Raw genomic sequence first — 20,378 nt, forward strand, 5'->3', positions numbered from 1 at the left:
ACCGAGTTATGATAGGTCAAAGGTCAAATTTTACCTATTTTCAAAAAATCATATCTCCGGTTCAAATCATCGTAAAGAAAAAAATAAAACGGGAAAATTTACCAAATTGTAAGCACTTTCAAGTAAAAATCACAGAAATTAATTCAAACTAATTTTAAGGGGGGTTTCGGACCCCCAAATACGTCATTTTAAAGGTCATACGATATTCTCGCGAAATGAGCCAATTTCCCCTTACTTTTCCTCAACATTATCTTAGTAAGTTCAAAATTAGTTCAAAAGTGCGTTTTCAATTCCCCAAATTTCGAACAAAGTTTTTAAAAAAAATGAAATTTAAATGGTTGAATTGAATCACCTTAAATTTCGTTTTTTGAACTTTGCTCGAAATTTGGGGACTTGAAAACGCAATGTTGAACTAATTTTGAACATACTAAGATAATGTTGAGGAAAAGTAAGGGGAAATTGGCTCATTTCGCGAGAATATCGTATGACCTTTAAAATGACGTATTTGGGGGTCCGAAACCCCCCTTAAAATTAGTTTGAATTAATTTCTGTGATTTTTACTTGAAAGTGCTTACAATTTGGTAAATTTTCCCGTTTTATTTTTTTCTTTACGATGATTTGAACCGGAGATATGATTTTTTGAAAATAGGTAAAATTTGACCTTTGACCTATCATAACTCGGTCAAAAATTAAGATATTGATTTGCGGTTTGCGCCAAAATTCTTAGTTTTTTATGCTCTTTCTAATGATGTATCACAAGATAGGGGTTACCATTTGAAAAAAAAAAGTTGGGGGCCCCCGCGCCCCCCCTGAGGGGGGGACAAAAATTTTGACCCCCCTAGAAGATGGACCCCTTTAAGATAGAAGCATTCCCAAAGTTTCGTTTTTCTATCTCTAACCGTTCAAAAGTTACGAGGGGGGGTACGGACTTTTGGGACACCCTGTATAAGTGCGGCGACGTCTCCTTGGGCGATTCCTTAAAACCGAGGATACGCCTCCTGTTAGAGGCAGAAATGGAACGGTCGAAAGCCGTAAAGCGCAACGCATCAGCCAGCAATGCCACGGGGTCGACACAGCAAAGGTAAGTCGAATAGATAGTTTTGTGCACGTATAGGCTTCGGAGAATAAAAGGATTTATTCGTTCAATTTTTCGCTTAACTCTGTAACCTCGCGTTAAATTCTCTGCTGAACTCATTAATCGTCATCTCTCCGCAAAAATCATTCACCTTGCGTTCAAGTCTCCGTTAAAATCTTTAACCTTGCGTTAAAGTCTCTATTAAAAATTTTTAACCTTGCGTTAAAGTCTCCGCTGAAATCTTTAACCTTGCGTTAAAGTCTCCGTTAAAAGCTTTAACCTTGCGTTAAAGTCTCCACTGAAATCTTCTTGGTTTTCCTTTAAAACTTGCGTAAACTTTTAACCATATTTCTGGCGACGCTCTCCTGAGCTTTCCCACCAACGAGTCCTTCCCTTGGTGCACTTAGAATTTCTCGATGACGGGCCTTCCGTAAGGTTATGTTTAAGGCGAACTTCACGCGAATTCTTTTGTGTCCCGGTTCTTTATTTAAAAGGAAATCGTTGAATAGGGACGAAGCGCTAAAGTACTTAGTACTATTTAGAACGAACATTTGATGCCTGTATCAGACCCTGCAACAATTCGTTCTTCATGAACAAAAATTTGATGTCTATCGGTATCGGGTTCAAAAATCTTGAACATAGTTATTAAAAATAACATTTTTTAACCTTCAGCGCCTTTATAGTGATCGCAGAGAGACTTCTGAATCCTTAGACGGGATGAAGATATCCATTTTGAACCCCTATGAAATGGATGGACGTGATTAACAGTATACTGAAGTGATCTGTGAATTATTATTTGCAAGATTTGGGAACGTCTAGTTTCGGACCAATCGGGAGGCTTCCCGCGAAAATTTGGGAGTGGGGATGGGCGAGCGGGGCATAGTGAAAGTGCTCCTTCCCGAGGTAGGTCCTGTAGTTCTTCTTTATTTAATAGGAAATCGTAGAATAGGAACGAAGCGCTAAAGTACTTAGTACTATTTACGAGAAGAGAATTTTCTCTCCAGCATTTCGTCCGTATAACACTGACTGAGAGCGGCAGTAGTTAAAGGAGTAGAAACGACATGTTTCCGATGATTGTGTGGATGATTGATATGAGTATAGTACACTTAGGTGTATAGCCGTGACCATGCTTTAGTACCGCTTCGCAAGAAACAGGTTTTTTCAATCTGTGGAATAAGTGTTCCATATTACATATGAATTGGATAATATAGTTCAGTAAGAGAATAATTTACTTGGTAGTTGCGACTTGGTAACGGTTCAGAGAGTCGATAGCGACCATCCTTTAAGGGATTCCCTTTGCATGCAGAGTAATACTGCAGTAGCTCGTATTTATGAAACGAAATGCTGCAGGGATGATTGAGCAGGATTTGATACGCGACAACAGTGGTAGGCAGCATTTTGCACGCAACGATTAACTGGTACCGTAAGGATTGTGTGTACTAATTCCACTAATAACCTATACCGAGTGCAGGATTGTGTACTCTGTAATAGAAACTTGGAAAGTTCTTACTTGTTCAGAGGGTCGAACAGGATAATCCTTAGGCCCATTTCTATTGCATAATATACAGGGTTATCCAGAAGTCTGGGACCCCCCTTATAACTTTTGAACAAAAAATGCTAGAGATTTGAAATTTGGGGAATGATCCTAGGTCAAAGGGGACTACTTTTTGGCGTACCCAAAATTTTGAAGGGGGCCCCCCCTGAGGGGGGGCGGACCCTAGCTTTTTTTTTCAAATGGAACCCCTATCTTGTGATACATCATTCGAAAGGGCTTTTAAAAAAGAAAACTTTTGGCGCAAACCGATTGTCGATACCTCAATTTTTAACAAAATGGCGGCCAAAAAATGGCGGCTTATTCAAAAGTCTGGGCCTCCGCTCATAACTCATGAACAAAAAATGCTAGGGATTCGAAATTTGAGGAATATTCCTAGGTGAAAGGGAACTACTTTTTGGCGTACCCAAAATTTCGGGGGGCGACCCCCCTGAGGGGGGGCGGACCCTAACCCTTTTTTTTCAAATAGGAACCCCTATCTTGTGATACATCATTCAAAAGGGCTTTTAAAAAAGAAAACTTTTGGCGCAAACCGATTGTCGATACCTCAATTTTTAACAAAATGGCGGCCAAAAAATGGCGGAAATGCGTTTTTTGGTTATTTACCGTCGGATTCGCTTGAAACTTGGTTTCCACAGGTTTTCGAGCACGAAAAAAACCAATACGATATTGGATTTGCAAAATACCCGAGCTTTTCCAAGATGGCGGCCGAAAAATGGCGGGAAAATAAGTTTAAATCGGAATGTGTCAGATTTCCTGTGCGGTGCTCTCAGCCAGTTGAAAATCGTGTTTCCTGACTTGTCATTTCAACTACCCAGGACTCACCCCGTGGTTTGGTTGTTTTTTTCGTGCTCGAAAACCTGTGGAAACCAAGTTTCAAGCGAATCCGACGGTAAATAACCAAAAAACGCATTTCCGCCATTTTTTGGCCGCCATTTTGTTAAAAATTGAGGTATCGACAATCGGTTTGCGCCAAAAGTTTTCTTTTTTCAAGCCCTTTCGAATGATGTATCACAAGATAGGGGTTCCTATTTGAAAAAAAAGGGTTAGGGTCCGCCCCCCCTCAGGGGGGTCGCCCCCCGAAATTTTGGGTACGCCAAAAAGTAGTTCCCTTTCACCTAGGAATATTCCCCAAATTTCGAATCCCTAGCATTTTTTGTTCATGAGTTATGAGCGGAGGCCCAGACTTTTGAATGAGCCGCCATTTTTTGGCCGCCATTTTGTTAAAAATTGAGGTATCGACAATCGGTTTGCGCCAAAAGTTTTCTTTTTTAAAAGCCCTTTTGAATGATGTATCACAAGATAGGGGTTCCCATTTGAAAAAAAAAAGTTAGGGTCCGCCCCCCCCTCAGGTGGGGCGCCCCCCAAAATTTTGGGTACGCCAAAAAGTAGTTCCCTTTGACCTAGGAACATTCCCCAAATTTCAAATCTCTAGCATTTTTTGTTCAAAAGTTATAAGGGGGGTCCCGGACTTCTGGATAACCCTGTATATGCTGCAGTATTTCGTGCTTTTTGAACAAAATGCTGCAGTTAGAGGGTCGAATAGGATAATCCTTAGGCCCATTTCTATTGCATAATATATATGCTGCAGTATTTCGTGCTTCTCGAACAAATTGCTGCAGGGATAATCCGTCATGATAGATACGCATAGTTGAGGTATAGCCGACGCGTATTGCTTCAAAAAGGCGTGACTCTCCTCGTCCGGTATGGTAGTACGCAATTATGTTGTAACAGTATCAAGGGTCTTGATCGAAATAAATCTGATGATATATGCTGTCGAATAACTGCTGCGTTATCGACTACAGTGAATCGCAGCATTTCGTCGCGAGTTAACGATTCACTTTACAAGATCGTTTCCACGCAACGATTAACTCTTTGCTTTTGGAAAGATTTGACTGTTCATTCCCGTAATAACCTATAAATTGGAAGATTTTGGTCTTTCGTGCGGTGCCGGACACGGGAGCTGTCAGCAATAGATTTCGGGTGCAGATTGCAAAACGACGGTGGTGGCGCGACTGCGGATTGCACAGGAGTTAGGGCGCTCCGCGAGAATATATGAACAATACCTATATGAAGCGTGTGGCTCATTTTAGAACTTTGACTTTTAGAAGTTTTCTTGTCCGGACTGCGGGCCGAACGCTGCCTTTTTTTAACGGTCTATTACAGAGAAGTGCAGGTAAAGGGGAATTGTGTCGATATAAAAGAAGGGGCAGTGAACTGATTAATCGGAATAACTGGTCAAACAGTGGTTGCCCATTTTTGAGAGTGATTCTTTTCGCTCTAAATGTTTTTACTTTTTTCTTTCTTATTCCTGCGATTCGAACTTGGGAAAAATCCTATGAAAACGTCCCGTGGAGCGACAAGGCCTTACCTTTCTCCTCTTGTATTTTAATCACCCTAACAAGGGGAACTGCCCAAGCTGCCGCCTCCGATCGGGCTGAAAAAATTCGTACGAATTCTTTGGATGAATTTATTTGACCCGTATTTTTTTGTTTTTTCCAATGCCCCCCAGAAACACCCCAAAAAAATTCCGGAAAGTTTTGCTTTGAGCCCTTGAGTCTATATACGCAGTATAGCAGCGTAATCTTACCGTCAGGTGGTGGCTCTGCGGCAGCGCGCTCGCTCAGTGATCCGGCGGGCCCGGGTTCGATTCCCGGGCGCCGCGCCAAATTTTTACGACCGAATTTTATATTCTCACACATTTTCACATCGATTCCCATTTGATACATTAGATCTTAAAACATCAATTAATTTACAACCATCAACGATCAATAACTTCTTCAATTTGAAGTATAGATTTTTTTTTTGGGAGGGGGGGAAGGGTCACGCGCGCGATATTCTCGCCAATCACTGTACTTTCACATTAGCAGACGACCCGCTCCGCCCCCTCACATCAACATATTTCTCCCGATCACCCGTATGCGTCATGATTTTTCCCATCATTATCCAGAAAATTATAATGAAAAATTACTACGAACATTCAAATTAAAAATGCTACAATTTTTCATAATGATTTTTTTTTTTTTTGGATAATGATGGAAAAAATCATGACTCATACGACCGGGCGACATGACTCATGACTCATTCGGGAGAAATACGTCGATGTGAGGGGGCGGAGCGGGTCGTCTGCTAATGTGAAAGTACAGTGATTGGCGAGAATATCGCGCGCGTGATCCCTCCCCCCTCCCAAAAAAAAAAATTATACTTCAAATTGAAGAAGTTATTGATCGTTGATGGTTGTAAATTAATTGATGTTTTAAGATCTAATGTATCAAATGGGAATCGATGTGAAAATGTGTGAGAATATATTCGGTCGTAAAAATTTGGCGTGGCGCCCGGGTATCGAACCCGGGCCCGCCGGATCACAGGGCGAGCGCGCTGCCGCAGAGCCACCACTTGACGGCATGAGAATGCTGCTATACTGCGTATATACACTCAAGCGCTCAAAACAAAACTTTCCGGAATTTTATTGCGCATTTTTTGCGCGCATTTATTGCTAATTAGTTTTTGATGAGTCAATATTTTCTAAATTTCTCATTTTTAATAAAGAGCCGTATGCAAAAACGACATTTTTCGCCCCCCCACTAAAACTTATTTAAACTTCGTCTATCAGTTACTAATACTGGAGCGCTTCTTTCCCCAAATTTTCAGACCCCCAAAAAATTTTGGGGGGGCGCTAGGGGGGTGGAAGTCAAAACCTGTGACCCTCGATATCTTTCGAACGAAACAAGATATTGAGGCCCGGTTTGGACGAAAAATCGTCGAAAATTGCATACTTTAAGATTCTAAAGGTCAAAATCCCAAAATTAAATTTTTAACTTAACTTATGTGCTTTTTTTCAGTTTTTGAGGAAAAACAATTTCTTTTAAACAGATTAAACTGAAATTTCACATTTTTTGATTTGAACCAAAACCAGTTTTTTAAATTGTTCGTCTTTTTCCGCATCCAACGAGTGGTCGTATAAGCTGGGGAACTGAACGGTTCCGGAGTTATGATCGATTGAAGTTTCCGCTCAACGCGCGCCGACCGATTTTCGCGCGCAAAAAAGTCGGATTTGACTGTTATAAAATCAGCTTTAATGTTGAAACTGAGCAAAATGCATTATTAGGGACCCTGGAGGATCGCTGAGTCCAGAAATTACAGGTACTTCCAAAAAATTCACGTTTTTAAAATTACAGGTCCGTACAGGACCACTGAGCGGCCGGTCGGCGCTCAGTGGGCCTCTAAAATAGCGCTACGGAGCTGTAATTTTAAAAACGTGAATTTTTTGGATGTATCTGTAATTTCTGGACTCAGCGATCCTCCAGGGTCCCTAATAATGCATTTTGCTCAGTTTCAACATTAAAGCTGATTTTATAACAGTCAAATCCGACTTTTTTGCGCGCGAAAATCGGTCGGCGCGCGTTGAGCGGAAACTTCAATCGATCATAACTCCGGAACCGTTCAGTTCCCCAGCTTATACGACCACTCGTTGGATGCGGAAAAAGACGAACAATTTAAAAAACTGGTTTTGGTTCAAATCAAAAAATGTGAAATTTCAGTTTAATCTGTTTAAAAGAAATTGTTTTTCCTCAAAAACTGAAAAAAGCACATAAGTTAAGTTAAAAATTTAATTTTGGGATTTTGACCTTTAGAATCTTAAAGTATGCAATTTTAGACGATTTTTCGTCCAAACCGGGCCTCAATATCTTGTTTCGTTCGAAAGATATCGAGGTTCACAGGTTTTGACTTCCACCCCCCCTAGCGCCCCCCCAAAATTTTTTGGGGGTCTGAAAATTTGGGGAAAGAAGCGCTCCAGTATTAGTAACTGATAGACGAAGTTTGAATAAGTTTTGGTTGGGGGGCGAAAAATGTCGTTTTTGCATACGGCTCTTTTCCGCTTCATATATAAAACCCTCTTTAGCATGTACAGCATCAACTTGTTTTGAATCCCCCGCCACCTCTTTTTAAAAGTCAAAGAGTTTTTAGAATCTTGTCCATCTGTATTACAGGTCGTCAATTTTTACAGCTCACAAGCTGTTCGTTAGTTCCTCAGATGTCCGATTCAATTTAGAGATTTTCAATTCTTCAATTCCGCGGCCAAAGTTTGTTTACATCATACGAGCGCCCTAACTCCTGTGCAATCCGCAGTCGCGCCACCCGTCGTTTCGCAATCTGCAGTGCACCCGAAATCTAATGCTGACAGCTCCCGTGTCCGGCACCGTCTTTCGTGGCTATAGCAACGGATTTGATGAAATGATGATCCTGATATTTTCACAGCTGTTACTTAACCTACAATTTTTTTTTTTTTTTTTTTTTTTATTGAGAGTTTAGTGGCTTCTATTCCTTTAGGAATCTACAGCCATCTATAGGCACTATTTATTGTCCGAAGACATCAGGGAGTTTGGTAGACATCCATGCTCGGGCTTACAAATTTTCACGGATTAAGGCCGAGCGAATTCTGCTTACAGATCCACTCGTCAGTGCCATGAAAATTTGTCGCCACCACCGGGATTCGAACCCGGGACCTATTGACCTAGAGTCAGACGCGCTAACCACTAGGCCAACCTGGCCGACGCAACCTACAAATTATTATTTTATTTTTTCATTTTCCCGCGGTAAATTCAAAATTTCAGTTTTTGTAAATATTTTATTTTTTCATTTTCCCGCGCTAAGTTCAAAATTTCAGTGTTAGTAAATAATTAATTTTGTCCTAAATTTGCAGTTTATCGAAATTAGTCTGTCATCCGTTTTCGAAATGTCTGAGAAAAGTAGTTCCAGTTCTCCGTCACCTCCAGCTTCGGATTCAGAGGATGAAGGTCCATCGACGTCATTGCGATTCACAGAGATAAGGTAAAAATTATTGCAAATTATACCAACGATGCCGGAACTCCAGGGAACCGAGGGTTTTTTTAAAACAGACAAGAATATGTAAATTTCAATGGGAATTTCGAAACATTTAAGATGATACCCGTTAGGGTGACGATATTCTGCGAATGAATTTTGAAGAGGTGGATTTATGTAAAGCAATGTGGGCATTATATTTGTTTCGTTTAACCTTTTATGGATTCACCATTTCCGTATACTTAAGTATATTGACTGGAAATTTCAGTATATTGACGTGTATTTTACAAATTACTGCAAACTTTAGTCATACTGTTCTTATTCATTAGGGATTGAAAAGAGAATAGGAGGACTTTTTGAATTAATACTAGGAATGGTTTTTAATGTTTGTTTCAGAACCAAGGTTACATCCCTAGGGGATACTAGACAAGCACCCATCACGATCGTCGACCAGCCGGCAGTTAATGAGCGGAATTATCATATACACACCGTCGAAAATTCAAGAGGAGTCCACTTCGTAAATAAATCGAACAACAAGTCAATGAGCAGTGCGTTACCCCTCGAGGTTTTTATGCCCCGATCACATTATGATACCCTTGTGAAATTCCTTCAAAAATCATCAGTCGGGACAGTTCTGAGTGATGGGGTGAATTTTTACTCGATAATATCTGAAAAAAAAGACGCTAAAAACATTTCCTTCAGCCTCATCGAAAACGTAAGTAGTCCGTTCTATATAATCATTAGTGGATAAAAAACTCTAACAAGTTATCGTATTAACGGTTTACTTAGATTTGGACCCACAAACCGGTCTTATATTATTTTATGGTAGAAATTAAGAAACATCGTCGAAATGAAGAAATATTACGAAATGCTTACAGTTCTTGAAATAGATTCGAAAATACATTTAAAGCAAATAATATGACACGCATTATTGTTAGTTTTTGGAATTCACGTCGGCGTTTCCCTATTTCCATAGGGAAGAGGTGAGTGCAAAAATAAAAATTAGACGAAGTGCTACAGTTTTTTATACATGGGAACATAATTAAATGAAAGTTGCAATTCGATGACGTTTGTCCATTCTTGTTTGGGGTAAATCCCCTTAGGGATTTAAAATGGAGCCTCCATGGTACGGACATGGTTATCAACTAATTTCTTTCTTTGTTACAGACCTTCAGAAAACTGGTCAATTACTTAGTCACAAAAGGGCACAATTATGACCTTTACTATGTGACAAGGGGAAACAGAGCGGAATTCCGGCCAGATAAGTTCACCCTGACGTTCACTAACTCGCCAGTACACCTAACATGTTACAGACTAATTAAAATGAAAAAGGAGAAAAGTGGATTCTCTTATCAGCTTCCGCCAAATTTGGAAAAAAAGACGCGATCGGCAATGGAACAAGGAATGCTCACCTTCAACGCAGTTTTCAATGAACCAAAATGGGGCATCGTAATAAAGGATACGAGTAAGTAATAATACTACAGTCCTTCCATTGTTTTAAATCGCTTTGACCGTACTTTTAAATCATTAAGTTGTAGATTGTACAGTTAAGGGTGTATTAATATAAAATAAAATATTTTTCCATTTTTCAGGCAACCCCTCAAGGAAATCGGGAAAGAAAAGGACACCAGGGACAGAAAAAGTGGATGCCGCTGTCAGTCCCGTAGACCCTAAAATATCAGGATTACTAATACTAACACCAAAAGCTTATCGTCAGGCACCAACGAACGCGAAATCACCGATTCACCCTCGTGAGTATTGATCATTAGAATAATTATTGAATAATCCATTCGTCGTGGTTCTGCCGTAAAGATAGGCAGTACTCTTATATAAATAAGAATTTCGTCTTTTCGTAGCTGCAAGGAACACTTGGAGATTTTCAGATTGACAAATGAACTTTCCTTTTGGAGGCTTAATCTACATCAGTACCTTGTGGGTGGGGCTTTTTTGCAGCTGGTTGACTGCAGGAGCACTTCGTATTCACTAAACGAGATGCTACGTCGGGGGCATTGGCATACCTTTGTAGGCATGGTCAAGAAGAATATCGCTTAGCTTCATTGAATATTTATTCGTAATAATAAATTGGTTAGTAATTCGTTCCAGCGAACATCTCCCACGTTTTCCTTGTGGTTCTTGTTCTCATTTGTAAAAATAATGGTTCTCGATTATCCTTTAAGATATTCGTCTGGAAATGACTGAACGTTACAGCATTTCGTACCCGTAGAGAAATATGCTGCCGTGAATAGTAGGCACGATGTATATGAATATCGTTGAGTTCCATTATGTTTCAATGATTCATTTTCTAATTAACTTGTTCCAACGAAGGTCTCCCGGGTTATCTCATTCGTTCTTTTTATAATTGGTACATAGGGGGGTCCTCAATATACTTTTAAAGTACACGCTCCCCTATTGACCAACTGATAAAAGTTTTCGTCTCTGAAAAACGATTTGCTGCAGTAAATGGTAGCAACGATGAGCACGAATACTGTTGCGTTTCATCATGTTTCTAAAATTAATATTGTTATTTAATATTGTTCCAGTCAACGTATCACACGCTGCTTCTCAACATTCACCCGAAGTTAGAAGGAGTCTATTCAAGGAGGCATCGACATCAGAGCCAGCAAATACTCAAGGGCCCGAGATTATTTCCACAGGTATGTGAAATATGTATATAATGTACTTATCGTATATAGGTTATGTTCTTCCTCATGACATTTAAAAAAATCGTTTAATATTACAGTGATAGATGATTTCATGTGGCTAGAGTGAACCGAAGCGTTATGTAATAAAATTAATTTGTTGCAGATGAATCCATGCAGAGAAAAAGAAAACGGTCACCAAAGGAAGGAGACGTATCCATATTTTCTCCACGTGTTTCGCCAGCAGAGAAACGTCCTATCGATGGTATGGATCACTTCACCTTATCGGCGGTACCCAGCTGGATAACCGCTAATAATTGGGAACATATTTCCTTCTGGGTGGCCATCCCAAGCGATAGAGGCGATGCTTTGGGATGGCCGAATGCCCAAGCTTATTATGAAGCGGTTATCCAGTTGGGTGTTCAAGCCGCACTTGAAACTGCCAAGGCCAAGGGTCTTATAAAACACATTCATGACCATCCGGATCTTAACGGAACGTGGCTGGTTTGGTGGGGGTGCTGTTTCCGGCTCCGGAGCTACGTTCCAACTCCCTCAAGAGGTTGGTTAATGTCAAAGTGCCGGTTAACTGAGAATAGTGAAACGCATTATACGGGGCAACATGCTTCAGGTGATCGTTAAATTAAAACAATTCACTAATGACATTTGCGAATTCAGGAAAGTGGATGAAGGGCGTTAAATTTCCTAGGAAGCTTATGGGATTTTCGATACTTTGAGAGAGGAACGAAGGAACGAAAGGATAATTCATCCCGGAGTTGTAGGTTATATATAAATAGACACTGAATACTCCAAACATAAATTATGACGTAAATTGTTGTTTCAGATACAAGATGTTCAAACGAAAAAATAAGTAAGATCATTCATGACGATCTACGCTTGTCGGAATCATCATCATCCTCAACATCAGGTGATACTTCATCAGATGATTCAGAAAGTGGTAGCTCCAAAAGCGAATCTTCAGACGAAGAACAAGAGAAATCTACAGGAGAAAACGCTGACAGAGAGATAGAAAGTCAACAGGCCCCTAGTGTATCTGATTCGAACCAAGAAGCCCCAATTTGCGAGACGCCGGTGGCGTCAAAGTTCCATCCCGACATGGTCGGAGCGTTAATTGATCCCACGTCCACGACGACGCCGCACTTTATAGATAGACCTGCCGAAGAGGAGGACAAAGAAAAATTCATTACCCCTAAGGATGCGGATGAAATTCGATTCCGAATCGAAAAGTTCGGTAAGATATACTTGAAAAAAAAAAAAAGTCTATAACATTTTTAATTCACATAGAAGGGTAAACAGATTTTATAGGTGTTGCAGTTGAAGACGAAATCGTCAATCGTAATCAAGTAACTTGAATTCTTGGAATCCAAAAACAATTTGATGTTTTGTCTACTTTTAAAATTAAAACAAGATTATTAGACTCGGAAGTTTTAGGTAGAAGGCAAAGGATGCCTGCAGCAATTCGTTAGATATAAACAGGTACATTAAATTCTTGACTTCTTTAATAAATTTCATGTTTCGTTTACAGTTGCCGAAAACAATGGGGACTGGTCCAGCCCAGCGGCCCGGATGCGGACCAATACCCAGATAAACTTGGTAGCTCGAGCGGGGTCCAAAACTCTGCGGCTTAACCCCTTGGCCGGCTATGCGGCGGCACAGCCGAAGTAAGTACTTTTTTTTCTGAGTATTACATCCCAGACAGGTCTGCACAAAAAAATGGGCCGGATATTTTACAAATTTCGTTGTTGCATGTTTGGAGATGATGTTTGATACAAGAATGTACCAGTAGAATATGATATTTTCGGTGAGCCCTATCAGCACGCCTGCAATAGTGCTCGTTCCGCTTGTTGATAATATCGACGGGGTAAGATACGACAACGATCCTTACCTCAGCACCATGACAATTTGCCAGCAACCAAATAAAGCATTGCTGGGCATAGTAGACTAGGATTCCCTTTGCATGCAGGGTAATACTGAAGGAACTCGTATTCATTAGACGAATTGCTTCAGGGCTTCCTGAGCAGGATTTGATACGCGACAAGAGTGGTAGGCATCATATTGCACGCAACGATTAACTGGTATCGTAAGGATTGTGTCCTTTAATCCCACTAATAACCTATACCGGGTGTAGGATTATGTACTCTGCAGTAGAAACTTGGAAGGTTCTTACTTGTTCAGACGGTCCTTAAGGATAATCCTTAAGCCCATTTCTATTGCATAATATATATGCTGCAGTACTTCGTGTTTTTGAACAAAATACTGCGTTCGAAGGATCGAACGCTGGAAACTTCCCGAGTGGTAAAATTCATTATTGTATAGAGTTTAACAAACATCGACCATTAAAAGTAATTCGTTTCTTCTGTTGCAGGTCGCGGAAGAAGACGTAATTAGTGTTTCGGCGATGCCTAGCAAAACCCACTCTATTGTATCATGTATATTTTTGATACAGCAACAAGTCTTCCGGCAATTATGCAAAACGCATTTCTTCTGTATTTTTTAAATTGACGTCGAAACAGGTCGAGAAAACCGGATACTGCAGCAACTTGTGCGACGATTGAGCAAAACCCATTTTCTACTTTCATTTTTTTTAAATTTCATTTTGTAGTAATTGTTTCCGTGATGCCTAACCAAACCCATTCCTATTGTATCATATATATTTTTTATAGAGCAACAAGTTGTCCGGCAATTATGCAAAACGCATTTCTTCTGTATTTTTTAGATTGACGTCGAAACACGTCGAGAAAACCGCATACTGCAGCGACTTGTGCGACGATTGAGCAAAACCCATTTTTCTACTTTCATTTCTTTTAAATTTCATTTTGTAGTAATTGTTTCCGTGATGCCTAACCAAACCCATTCCTATTGTATCATATATATTTTTTATAGAGCAACAAGTTGTCCGGCAATTATGCGAAACGCATTTCTTCTGTATTTTTTAGATTGACGTCGAAACACGTCGAGAAAACCGCATACTGCAGCGACTTGTGCGACGATTGAGCAAAACCCATTTTCTACTTTCATTTTTTTTAAATTTCATTTTGTAGTACCTAATTGTTTCCGTGATGCCTAACCAAACCCATTCCTATTGTATCATATATATTTTTGATACAGCAACAAGTTGTCCGGCAATTATGCGTAACGCATTTCTTCTGTATTTTTTAGATTGACGTCGAAACACGTCGAGAAAACCGCATACTGCAGCAACTTGTGCGACGATTGAGCAAAACCCATTTTCTACTTTCATTTTTTTTAAATTTCATTTTGTAGTAATTGTTTCCGTGATGCCTAACCAAACCCATTCCTATTGTATCATATATATTTTTTATAGAGCAACAAGTTGTCCGGCAATTATGCAAAACGCATTTCTTCTGTATTTTTTAGATTGACGTCGAAACACGTCGAGAAAACCGCATACGTACTGTAGTGACTTGTGCGACGACTGAGCATAAATATCTCTGAAATTCAGATGATTACTAGAATCCACTTGAATTACTTATTGTTTCTACTTTCATTTTTTTTAAATTTGATTTTGTAGTAATGTATTATTACGTAGTATATGTATTATTGGTAATTTTGTTAAATTACACACTGTTTCTACTTTCCTTTTTTATTAACTTTGATTTTCTAGAATTAATTATATTTTTCTACTTATTTTCAAATTTAGTTTATTATTCCGTTCCCAAAAGCTTGCAAGATAAACATAAAATAAAAGGGCCACATGATTCAGTTAATCGTTGTATATAAACCATTCACAAAGTAGAGTTGCCAATTAAAGGAAGTGGATGAATGGCGTTAAATAGAGAAGTTTGATAAGGGTTTCTTCAAGAAATAATTAAGACCGTTTTATTTTTCAATATGTAGAGGGGCAACAAATTTTATAAGTGTTGCAGTTGGAAACAATGATTCAAATATTATGAGACGTTAATAGAAAGTCGGATCATAATATTAGAATTACAATAAATGTATTGATCACGGTGGTATTTTTTCAAGGACAAAAGGATATCTGGCGCAATTGGCCAATTATAAACAAGAAACGAATTCCCTGAGTCAGAAAAAAAAAAAATTCATTTTTTTACTACTAAAATTACAACAAGTATATTAGACACTAGTATTGATTGAGGCAAAAGGATGCCTGCAGCAATTAGTCACTTATAAACAAGTAACTTAAATTTCTTGAGTCAAAAGAAATAATACACGCATTGTCTACTTCTAAATAATAACAAAAATATTAAACACGGTATCATCGATAAACATATAATAAGAGGGCGACATGCTTCAGTTTATCGTTGTATATGAACAAATCACAAAGTCTGATTGCCAATTCAAGAAAGCGGATGAATGGCGTTAAATAGAGAAGTTTGATAAGGTATTCTTGAAGAAATAATTAAGACTGTTTTATTTTTTAATATATGTAGAAGGGCAACAAATTTTATTAGTGTTGCAGTTGGAGACAATGATTCAAATAATATGAGACGATAATACCCTGCGGATGTTGACAGGTTCCTCCATTTCATGGCAAAAAATTACCATGGGGAGTGGTGACATTGCACGACAGGGTTCCTCATGCATAAGCGTTGCTTTCCGACCCCTCGTACGCCGTCCACCCTGCGGATGTTGACAGATTCCTCCATTTCATAGCAAAAAAGTACCATGGGGAGTGGCGACATTGCACGACAGGGTTCCTCATGCATAAGCGTTGCTTCCCGACCCCTCGGGCCCTCCAGAAAGCCGACATCCGTGTCTCACCGGTAAGGATTTCCTACATTCACAATCCTATGACACCGGACGACAATCGTTGACGATTCACGATCTGTGAAGTAATAAGATGCTGAGTAATCGATTCAACCGGAGATACTCATCGTGTTAACTTCAGGCCAGGCAAAAAAAGGGGTGGGGGGCCCTTGGCGACGAAGGGTGCTTCGAGTCGACTATCGGTTTGAACGAAGGTAGACACGAGGTCCACAGAGTCCGGAGTGTTGGCGTGTCTTTTATATATCTGCATTCATCTTGAGTTTCGACTCCACGAAGGTGTTAAGTTTCAGAATGATCAATTGTTAAGATCCTGTCATGAAGAATGGTTGACTCAGGGGTTGGTTGGCTCACCGTGGGGAATTTTCAGGTTATGTGTAGGGAAAGAGCTTGATGCAAAAACGGCTTTTTTCGCCCCCCTCTGGAAGTTCTTCAGACTTTGTCTATTGATTACTCATACTTGAGCGCTTCTTTTCCCAAATTTTCAGACCCCCAAAAAATTTTGGGGGGGTGGAAGTCAAAACCTGTGAACCTCGATATCTCTTGAACAAAGAAAGATATTGAGGTCCGGTTTGGACGAAAAATCGTCTAAAATTGCATACTTTAAGATTCTAAAGGTCGAAATCCCGATATCACATTTTTAAGTTAACATATGTGCTTTTTTCCAGTTTTTAGGTCAAGAAAATTTCTTTTAAACGAAAAATTTACAAAGATCTCAATTTTTTATTTGAACCAAAACCAGTTTTTTAAATTGTTCGTCTTTTTCCGCATCCAACGAGTGGTCGTATAAGCTGGGGAACCGAACGGTTCCGGAGTTATGATCGATTGAAGTTTCCGTTCAACGCGCGCCGACCGATTTTCGCGCGCCAAAAAGTCAGATTTGACTGTTATTAGATCAGATTGAATGTTCAAACTGAGCAAAATGCTTTATTAGGGACTCTTGAGGGTCGCTGAGTTCAGAAATTACCGATACTTCCAAAAAATTCACATTTTTAAAATTGCAGCTTCGGACAGGACTACTGAGCGGCCGGTCGGCGCTCAGTGGGCCTCTAAAATAGCGCTGCGGAGCTGTAATTTTAAAAACGTGAATTTTTTGGAAGTATCGGTAATTTCTGAACTCAGCGACCCTCAAGAGTCCCTAATAAAGCATTTTGCTCAGTTTGAACATTCAATCTGATCTAATAACAGTCAAATCTGACTTTTTGGCGCGCGAAAATCGGTCGGCGCGCGTTGAACGGAAACTTCAATCGATCATAACTCCGGAACCGTTCGGTTCCCCAGCTTATACGACCACTCGTTGGATGCGGAAAAAGACGAACAATTTAAAAAACTGGTTTTGGTTCAAATAAAAAATTGAGATCTTTGTAAATTTTTCGTTTAAAAGAAATTTTCTTGACCTAAAAACTGGAAAAAAGCACATATGTTAACTTAAAAATGTGATATCGGGATTTCGACCTTTAGAATCTTAAAGTATGCAATTTTAGACGATTTTTCGTCCAAACCGGACCTCAATATCTTTCTTTGTTCAAGAGATATCGAGGTTCACAGGTTTTGACTTCCACCCCCCCAAAATTTTTTGGGGGTCTGAAAATTTGGGAAAAGAAGCGCTCAAGTATGAGTAATCAATAGACAAAGTCTGAAGAACTTCCAGAGGGGGGCGAAAAAAGCCGTTTTTGCATCAAGCTCTTTCCCTCTTGCAGTCTCTGTGGGTTGGCAGCAGTGCCATGCATGTTTATCCGTCACTATCAATAACAACAACTGTGCTTTGTTTATTTTCTGAACAAACAAAGTTTTAACCTCGAATTCTGCAGCAGAACAGCGTGCTTTTGTAATTAAACTTTTCTTTGAAAACGCTAGTTATTTTACTCACTTATCTTTCATGTTAATTTATCTGACTTCTAGACTCACTGACAAACACTTCGGTGTATTCATAATTTGGTTTTCTTACGATTAAAATTTATTCCGGGCCTTCGGAGGAATCAACCTCTCACGGGGTTGAATGGCACATTATCACTGGGCTCGAGTGGCTCGCACGATTCCTGGTGGTTAATGCATCTTCATATTATTTTTTTTTCCACTCTACCACCTGTTTGATATTTTATACAGGGTTATTCAAAAGTTACGCACCACTGGCCATAACTTTAGTTCTAATTATGATATCGATTTGCGGTTTGTGGCGTCCTTCCTCATATCGAGGGGGAAACTTTTTGAGGTACTTTTCAGTTCTTCACCCCCCCAGGGGGAGGGGGGGCGGGGGGCAACTCAAAAATTTCAAATGGCAACCCCCATCATGTGATACATCGTTAGAAAGAGCATGAAAAAAGAAAATTTTTGGCGCAAACCGGAAGTCGATCTGACCCCCCTGTCAAAAGTTAGGGGGGTCCAAAGGTTATTTAGGGGGTCCGTACCTTCATTTTTTAGAGTAGCTTCGGCGGCTCTTGGACATACCGTTTCTCTTTTCAAACAGTCCTCGAATACTCCAAGTCTGATACCGAAGTCTTCATATTGCCCCCGGGCCACCAAAGCCCCCCCGTAGGGGGGGATGGGCCTGTTACAATGAAACATTGCATTAAAATGCGAAAAGTCACAGAAGAGCTTCAAACTTAGCATCAAATCCGAGTGGAACTTCTTGCCGATGTTAACGCAAACGCAGCCTGCGACATGAAAGTGAGTTTTCAAAATTCTTAGCCCCCTGCCCAGGCCCGCCACAAGGGGGGGGGATACTGGGTCCTTGGTACCGGGGCCCGGGCCCTGGAGGGGCCCGTGACGCAGGTGACAAACCACTACGAATTCATGTGTAACCCTTGTCTCGTAGGGAAAAGTGAAAAAATTACCCTAAAAATTCCGCAAAAGGTGAATAAAGTTTCAAAAACACGCTAGGGCACTATAAAATTTTTCTTACTTTTTTAGAGATTTTCAAGATTTTGAGTATATGTAGAATGATATTTTTAGTAACTGTGTTTCATTTTCTTCCGTTGTCGGATGCTAAGAGGCTCCTTTCTGGGCATCCTCAACTTCAATGGCTTAACTCCCTTGCCATAGACGTACGAAAGGGGAGTCTAGGGGGGCCCGGCTCCCCATAGAATTGAAAATTATCATCTGCCCCCTCAAAAAAAAATTTATAGATGTTTTGAATGCAACAATTCGAAAGTTTTTGGTGCTGAAAGTAAACGAAAAGGCGTAATTATTCTGCAGAAATTGATGGAAAATCTCCATCATTAGAGCTTCATAATGCGTCTAAATAGATTTATAATTTCAAAAATTTCCCGGGGGAGGCCCCCCGGACCCCCCCCCCCCCCTGTGCTAGGGGCCCGGGCCAGAAAATTGGTACCAGGGCCCGAGATGGGATGTGGCGGGCCTGCCCCTGCCCCCCTCATTTTTGGTTGCAGAGCGGGTAAAAACCGGGAAATTCACTACAAATAATGCCCAAAACTAATGTCCAACTTGAGGAGGACCCTTGAAACGTTGCGATCAGTCGGAGAATTGGAATACAAGGACTGCCACCCCCTTAAAGTACGGAAACATCCAAAACACCCCCGCTGCCCCCCTCATTTTTCGTTGCGGAGCGGGTAAAAACCGGGAAAATCGCCAGAAATGATGCCCGAAACCACTGTAGAACTTGACGAGAACCCTTGAAACGTTGCGCTCAGTCGGAGAACTGCAACACAGGAACTGCCGCCCACTTTAAGGACGGAAACATCCATAAAACCCCCGCTGCCCCCCTCTTTTTTCGTTGCAGAGCTGGTAAGAACCGGTTCATCATTTCTGGCGATTTTCCCGGTTTTTACCCGCTCTGCAACGAAAAATGAGGGGGGCAGCGGGGGTTTTATGGATGTTTCCGTCCTTAAAGTGGGCGGCAGTCCCTATATTTCAATGCTCCGCCTGGTCGCGACGTTTCAAGGGTCCTCGTCTTGTTGGACAGTGGTTTCGGGCATCATTTCTGGCGATTTTCCCGGTTTTTACCCGCTCCGCAACGAAAAATGAGGGGGGCAGCGGGGGTGTTTTGGATGTTTCCGTACTTTAAGGGGGTGGCAGTCCTTGTATTCCAATGCTCCGACTGATCGCAACGTTTCAAGGGTCCTCCTCAAGTTGGACATTAGTTTCGGGCATTATTTGTAGTGAATTTCCCGGTTTTTACCCGCTCTGCAACCAAAAATGAGGGGGGCAGCGGGGGTTTTATGGATGTTTCCGTCCTTAAAGTGGGCGGCAGTCCCTATATTTCAATGCTCCGCCTGGTCGCGACGTTTCAAGGGTCCTCGTCTTGTTGGACAGTGGTTTCGGGCATCATTTCTGGCGATTTTCCCGGTTTTCACCCGCTCCGCAACGAAAAATGAGGGGGGCAGCGGGGGTGTTTTGGATGTTTCCGTACTTTAAGGGGGTGGCAGTCCTTGTATTCCAATGCTCCGACTGATCGCAACGTTTCAAGGGTCCTCCTCAAGTTGGACATTAGTTTCGGGCATTATTTGTAGTGAATTTCCCGGTTTTTACTCGCTCTGCAACCAAAAATGAGGGGGGCAGGGGGCTA

The 20,378-nt window shown here is 40.7% G+C and overlaps 1 protein-coding gene across 1 annotated transcript; it reads left to right on the forward strand.

Moving 5' to 3' along the window:
* Positions 1–8,324: 8,324 nt before the first annotated feature.
* LOC140225574 (uncharacterized) lies at positions 8,325–14,114 on the forward strand. The gene is made up of 2 exons (XM_072304845.1): positions 8,325–8,459; positions 8,847–14,114. Exons 1-2 carry the CDS (start codon positions 8,365–8,367, stop codon positions 9,199–9,201), a joined length of 450 nt encoding a protein of 149 aa, XP_072160946.1. The 5' UTR covers positions 8,325–8,364; the 3' UTR covers positions 9,202–14,114.
* Positions 14,115–20,378: the final 6,264 nt, after the last annotated feature.

The sequence above is a fragment of the Bemisia tabaci genome, chromosome 10 (assembly GCF_918797505.1).
Source record: "Bemisia tabaci chromosome 10, PGI_BMITA_v3".
Classification (NCBI taxonomy): Eukaryota; Metazoa; Arthropoda; class Insecta; order Hemiptera; family Aleyrodidae; genus Bemisia; species Bemisia tabaci.